This window comes from Protobothrops mucrosquamatus, unplaced genomic scaffold (genome assembly GCF_001527695.2).
Source record: "Protobothrops mucrosquamatus isolate PMUCROS unplaced genomic scaffold, P.Mucros_1.0 scaffold2692, whole genome shotgun sequence".
Lineage (NCBI taxonomy): Eukaryota > Metazoa > Chordata > Lepidosauria > Squamata > Viperidae > Protobothrops > Protobothrops mucrosquamatus.
Genome location: NW_015388738.1, coordinates 23701 through 29700, shown reverse-complemented (window position 1 = coordinate 29700; position 6000 = coordinate 23701). Strand labels below are relative to the sequence as shown.

Here is a 6000-nt window from a genome sequence, read left to right as displayed (position 1 = left end):
CTCTGTGGGTGCCCCCACCCTCTGGAACGAACTACCCCCCGAGATCCGGACGATTCCGGATCTCTTAACCTTCCGCCGCGCCCTCAAGACATGGCTTTTTCAACAAGCGGGCCTGACCTAGGGTGAGTTTTTAAATAGGGACAATTTTTAACGATTTTAAAGAGCCACAGCTACCAATATTTGGGTTTTAATTGGTTTTAGTAGGGGAAATTTTTTTTGTATGATGTTTTAATATGCTGTGAGCCGCCCTGAGTCCCATGAAGGGAGAAGGGCGGCATATAAATCCTATAAAATAAAATAAATACTCTTCCAACTGTGCACATCTGCACCTTCCTACACACACAGTCATTTTGTTTTTTTCTGTATCAGGGCTGTCCAGCCTTCAGAACTTGTTGGGAGTGTGTGGACAAAAGAAGATAAAGAAATCAATTCCCCAAATCTACTGAAAATGATTCGGCATACAACCAATCTTACACTTTGGTTTGAAAAGTGAGTAAAATCACTTATATCAAGATACACAATTTTTATCAGCTCAAGAGCCAGAAATTTGCACAGAATGGTGTGACATAGAGGAGGAACTATGTTTGTCAGGGGTTGAAAGGGAATGCCCATTAAATTCACCAGCTGTAAAACATACAAAAAAAGGGGGAGCAATTTTGTTGTATCACCCACTCCATTGGAGTCTTAGGGCCACACAATAGTTATTGGCTGATTGTATTTTTTTGTGCCTGGTGTAGCTGCTAAGGATGGGCCAGATTGTAGTGGAAATCTAAAGAAATTTGAAGAAAGAAAATAGTTCTTTCAGAAATAGGTAATAAATGAATATATGATGGTATTATTCATACAGTACATCTGGATTCATGCAAAATGAGAGTAAGACAATAGTTTTAAAATAGCATCTAACAAACCTACTGTTTTTTTCTCCTTTTTCTAAATTAGGTGTATAGTAGAAATGGAAAACTTTGAAGAGCGAGTGGCTGTGTTAAGCAGGATTATAGAAATTTTGCAGGTTTTCCAGGACTTAAATAATTTCAACGGAGTTCTTGAAATAGTCAGTGCAATGAATTCTGTCTCCGTGTACAGACTAGACCACACGTTTGAAGTAAGTCTTGGTGGCTGACCAATAATCAAAGTGTAACCAATGATACAGTTGTTTTATAATAATGGCAGATGCAGTTCAGTACAAATGTGAATAACATGGTGAGAATTATTTCCCAAAGTAAGATTTCTGATAATCTATGTGTGTACACTTAATTTAGAATTTGCAGGATAGATACCAAAGTAGAACACCAAAAGAGACACCAGGTCTTTAATAAAGCTTATAAAACATTTATTAAGAAATAGCTCATAAATATTTACAATGTCAGCAGATTATGACCCCCATCAGCCAGATGAACCCTAACTGTGTCTCACAAGGAAGATGGGAAAGGGGGCAAATCTTACAGTCCTTTTTTCCCCTGCTCCATCCTTTGGAATCCTTACCTTAGTTTTGGGTAAATTAGCAAGGAAAAATCAATGTCTGTATTTACATTCATTGGAGAGGAAGAGATTACAAGAGAATAAGCAAATACACAATCTGGAATATACTTTGAAAGTATGTGTATTAGCACCAGCATGCTTGACTTGCCCCTGGCTAGGCCATTTAGGAATACAAAAGGAAGCCTTTGGGATCAAATGATTAGGATCATGCCCATTTCAGAAAGCAGTGCAAGCTGGGTCTGGGTGCTAATTAGCAATAGCACTTATATACCTCCTCACAATGCTTTACAGCCCTCCCTAAGCAGTCTACAGAGTCAGCATATTTGCCCCCAACAATCTGGGTCCTCATTTTCCTGACCTTGGAAGGATGGAAGGCTGAGTCAAGCTTGAGCAGCTCAGAATCGAACTCCTGGAGTGAGCAGTGAGTTAGCCTGCAGTACTGCATTCTAACCACTGCACACACACACACACACACACACACCAGTTCTTAAGTAATCAAGGCTGCAGAGCTGAGGTAACTTGCAGGTAGCACCTTTGCCTGCACACAAAGAAAAGCAGTTCAGGAAGAGACAGCTCATCCAAGCAATCTCCCGTCTGCAAGGGAGGAAATTCTGGGAAGGAGGGAAAGGAATAAGAAAATAGAAAAAAAAGTACAAGCTATGCACAAGATACTAGGTAAAATAATGCTTTCTTTTTTTGTCAACTTTCCATCCTGCCTTTTGTATAGGAGTTCAAAGCATATATCACATCACAATATAGTATAATAAATCATGATGAGATTTTTGGGGGGAGTTAAATAAGGTTTCCAATCTGTGATAATGTAAAGTAAATCCTAGCTCAATATTCATTGTTCCATTTTATTCTGGGTTTACCAATTATTGAATTATTTTGCATTATACTCAAAGAATTTTTTTTACTATTTTAGTCTACAGCCATTTATTTTTGTCCTTAGAACATGTATTTTAATAACAAAAAAAGAGAATATATAGCAACCAAGATGGTTCTGTGTAAGGCAATGGACAGCAAAGACAAGTATTAGCTGAGAAATGATATAGAACAGAGAGATGTTGTGAAGATTTCACAATTTCTGGTCAGCACTGAATATTACACAGATCAATCCTACAATATCAAAATGTGGATTTTTTTCTATCCAATATCAGGCACTGCAAGAAAGAAAAAAGAAAATTTTAGATGAAGCAGTAGAATTAAGTCAAGATCACTTTAAAAAATATCTTGCTAAACTCAAATCAATCAATCCACCATGTGTGCCTTTCTTTGGTAAGTTACACAACAGAGACAGAAAAAATGACTGTTTCTTATATTCCTGTTAATCCATAAATCATTAAGGAAATTATGACATTCTTTCTAGGGTGTTTTGCAGTATCCTTTGAGAGAGTGCTTTTCTGCTGAATATTTTTCTTTCCTTGATTATGAAAACCGAAAGATATTTAGATTTGAGATGATTGCTGAAATGCCGTTAGAGTATGGTTCCAAAGAAGTACTGTGCTAACTAAATTTATTTAGTATACCATCAAATGCTGCCTATTTTTTCTACATTTCAGCCCACTTTGGGGGAGGGGATCTAAGGTCATAACATATTACTGGAAGGCATACTAGAAATTAGTAAGCTTATTACTTAATGGTCCAAAATGGTTTAGTGGTGTGGCTTCTTTGAGGTTTCACTGAATTTTGTCAGGAAATTGAGTCATTCTTAAGTTATGGTTGATCCAACAGAAGCTGGTCATTTTTTTCATTTGCTACTATTCGGAGTTGGACAGCAAAACTTTCACTTCCCTCTCATCTTTCAGACGTGTATCAAAAATTCTCTCAGGCTTGGGAGAAGTGTGTAGGGTCTACAGGGGAGAAAGGAAATCTTGGTGTCTGTTTTACTGATGAACAGGCATGAATACACTGTAAAATGTACTATAAAATATGTTCATAGCATGTTATTTTACATTCTTACTTGATAGGGGTTGCATGTGACTTATGAGGAATCTTGCCCCTTATTTATGATTGCTTTTGATAATTTATTACACAGTGCAACAACCCATAAAAGTAGGCTGAGTTATTACCTGGATGTAGGAAAAAAAAAAAACCTTCCCTAAAATGTCCTCATTAAGTTCTCGTAATCTGAAATGTCAATTGCTTCTGCTAGACCAGTGTTTCTCAACCTTGACAATTTTAAGGCATGTGGACTTCAACTGCCAGAATTCCACAGCCAGCAACGCTGGCTGTGGAATTCTGGGAGTTGAAGTCCACATGCCTTAAAATTGTCAAGGTTGAGAAACACTGTGCTAGACGTTCTAAAGCTCAAAAAGGTAATGCAATACTTCATGTGTAGTTACCATTTAAGGCTAATTTTTCTGAAGGAAGCATTTCTGTTATGGTCATAAACAAAAAAGAAAGAATGGACGTGAAGAAGCTAATAGCCTTTTGCCCTTTCCCTCTATTTAGGGATATACTTAACAAACATTCTAAAGACAGAAGAAGGGAATCCTGACTTCCTAAAAAGACAAGGGAAAGGACTGATCAACTTCAGTAAAAGGAGGAAGGTGGCTGAAATCACAGGAGAGATCCAACAGTACCAGAACCAGCCTTACTGTTTACGTGTTGAACCAGACATCCGGGTAATTGGACAGCACTGCAGAGAGAGTTCCCTCTGAATCTGATAAGATGACAAATAGTGTTTTGGTACTTTGCTGATAACTAAGCCATCAGTGTAATGCAGCTGCAAAAAAGACAAATGTTATCCTGGGCTGCAATAATGGGCAGATCACTGGAAATTTTCCACCCTGTTCTGCCCAGGTCACACTCAAGTTCTGAGCACCACATTTCATAACAGACAGCAACAAATGGGAGCAAATCCAGAGGAGGGCTACCAGGAAATCAAGTTTTGTGAGGAACCATTAAATTATCTGGATATGTTTAACCCTCAGAAAGTAAACTGTACAGAGATATGATAGCCCCTTCAAAATATCTGAAGAGTTGTCACACAGAAGCAGAAGTAGACATATTTTCTATTGTCTAAAAGGCAGTACTAAAACCAATGTGTTAAAAGTATGAGGAAGTGGGACCAGGCTAGATTTCATAAGAAATTTCCTGATGATAAGAGCTACCTGCCAATGGAATAAGCTGCCAATTAAAGAAGTGGGTTGTCTTTGCTAGAGGTCTTCAAAGGAGGTCGAAGAGTAATTTTTCAGAGGGTTTAAGTGGAGAGTTGTAGACCTTTCTAAAGTCAATTATGTGATTGTATATTAGTGTTTTCTACAACGCTGAGGATTAGATTTAGCAGTAAATCACTTAAAACTGCCAGCCCATGGGCCGGACATGTCACGACAAAATCGCGCCCAACCCATTGCCGGCAATGGGGAAAAAGCTCCGATACATCGCGTGACGTCACGTGACGTTGCAAGTTTGACATGTCTGACCTAAAGTGTCCAGATTCTTAGATTTTCTTGATGAAAATAATAGCTTGTGAAAATAGATGGGAGTACACTGCAGCCACCATTTAACTGAACTAGCCATTCATATTCTGGACAGGATTTTTGCTTTCAGTTTAATATGTATGGAAGTACAAGTACTCCTTGATTTACAACCATTTAACAGTAATTCAAAATTGTGATGGTTTCAGAAAAAGTGATTTAGAACCTGTCATCACATGACTGTTGCGCTATCCCTGTGGTCACGTGATCACAGTTCAGGCATTTGGCCGCCTGCTTGTCTTTATGGCAGGTTGCATAATCCTGCAGTCCTGTGATTGTGACTTGCGACCTTCCCAGCTGGTTTTTGATAAAGTAAATAGGAGAAGCTGGGTTTGCTTAATGGCCTTATGATTCGCTTAGTGACCACAGTAAAAACGGGTCTGAATATATTAGTGACCAAAATTCTGATCCCAATTGTGGTTGTAAGTTGAGGACTTCCTGTAGAGTCATTTGTTACATACACTGTGTACACATGCAGTCCAATCCCATAAATAATGCCAAAATTGCTCAGGCTATCTGAGGAAGAAAAATATGATACAGTGTTGACTGATTGAGAGCCTGGGAACAAATGGGATTCCTAAAATCTTACTGGGGACGGGGGTTTGCATATGCTGACACTGACTTCTTGTTATGATACAGTTGGTTGAAAAGTTACTTTTTTGTTTTTTCAGAGATTCTTTGAAAATTTGAACCCCATGGGAAATTACCCGGAAAAAGAATTCACAGACTATTTATTCAACAAATCTCAGGAGATTGAGCCCCGAAATTGCAAGCAGCCCTCTAGATATGTAAGTACTCAAAGAGTGTTCAGCTAGTCCTCAGTTAATGACAGCAATTGGACTGGAATTTCTGCTACTAAGTGATGCAGATGTGATACACAACATCACATGACCGCATCGTTTAGCAACAGCAATCCCAGCACTCTCCATCACCATCATTAAGCAATGATCAAGGGTCACTGAGCCCTAGGTAGCTCACAAGCAGGATGGCAGGCAGGCAGGGCAAAATGTGGTATAGGCAGGGATGGCTACTGCCTGGA

General features: G+C 38.7%; 1 protein-coding gene across 1 annotated transcript in view; it reads left to right on the top strand.

The window, feature by feature from the left end:
• Window positions 1-6000, top strand: part of SOS2 (SOS Ras/Rho guanine nucleotide exchange factor 2) — a 36358-nt gene that overhangs the window by 25388 nt on the left and 4970 nt on the right. Inside the window, exons 15-19 of the mRNA XM_015825568.1 lie at window positions 370-489; window positions 940-1102; window positions 2640-2757; window positions 3934-4106; window positions 5633-5749. Coding sequence (XP_015681054.1) covers window positions 370-489; window positions 940-1102; window positions 2640-2757; window positions 3934-4106; window positions 5633-5749 — 691 coding nt within the window. The remainder of the gene's footprint in view (window positions 1-369; window positions 490-939; window positions 1103-2639; window positions 2758-3933; window positions 4107-5632; window positions 5750-6000) is intronic.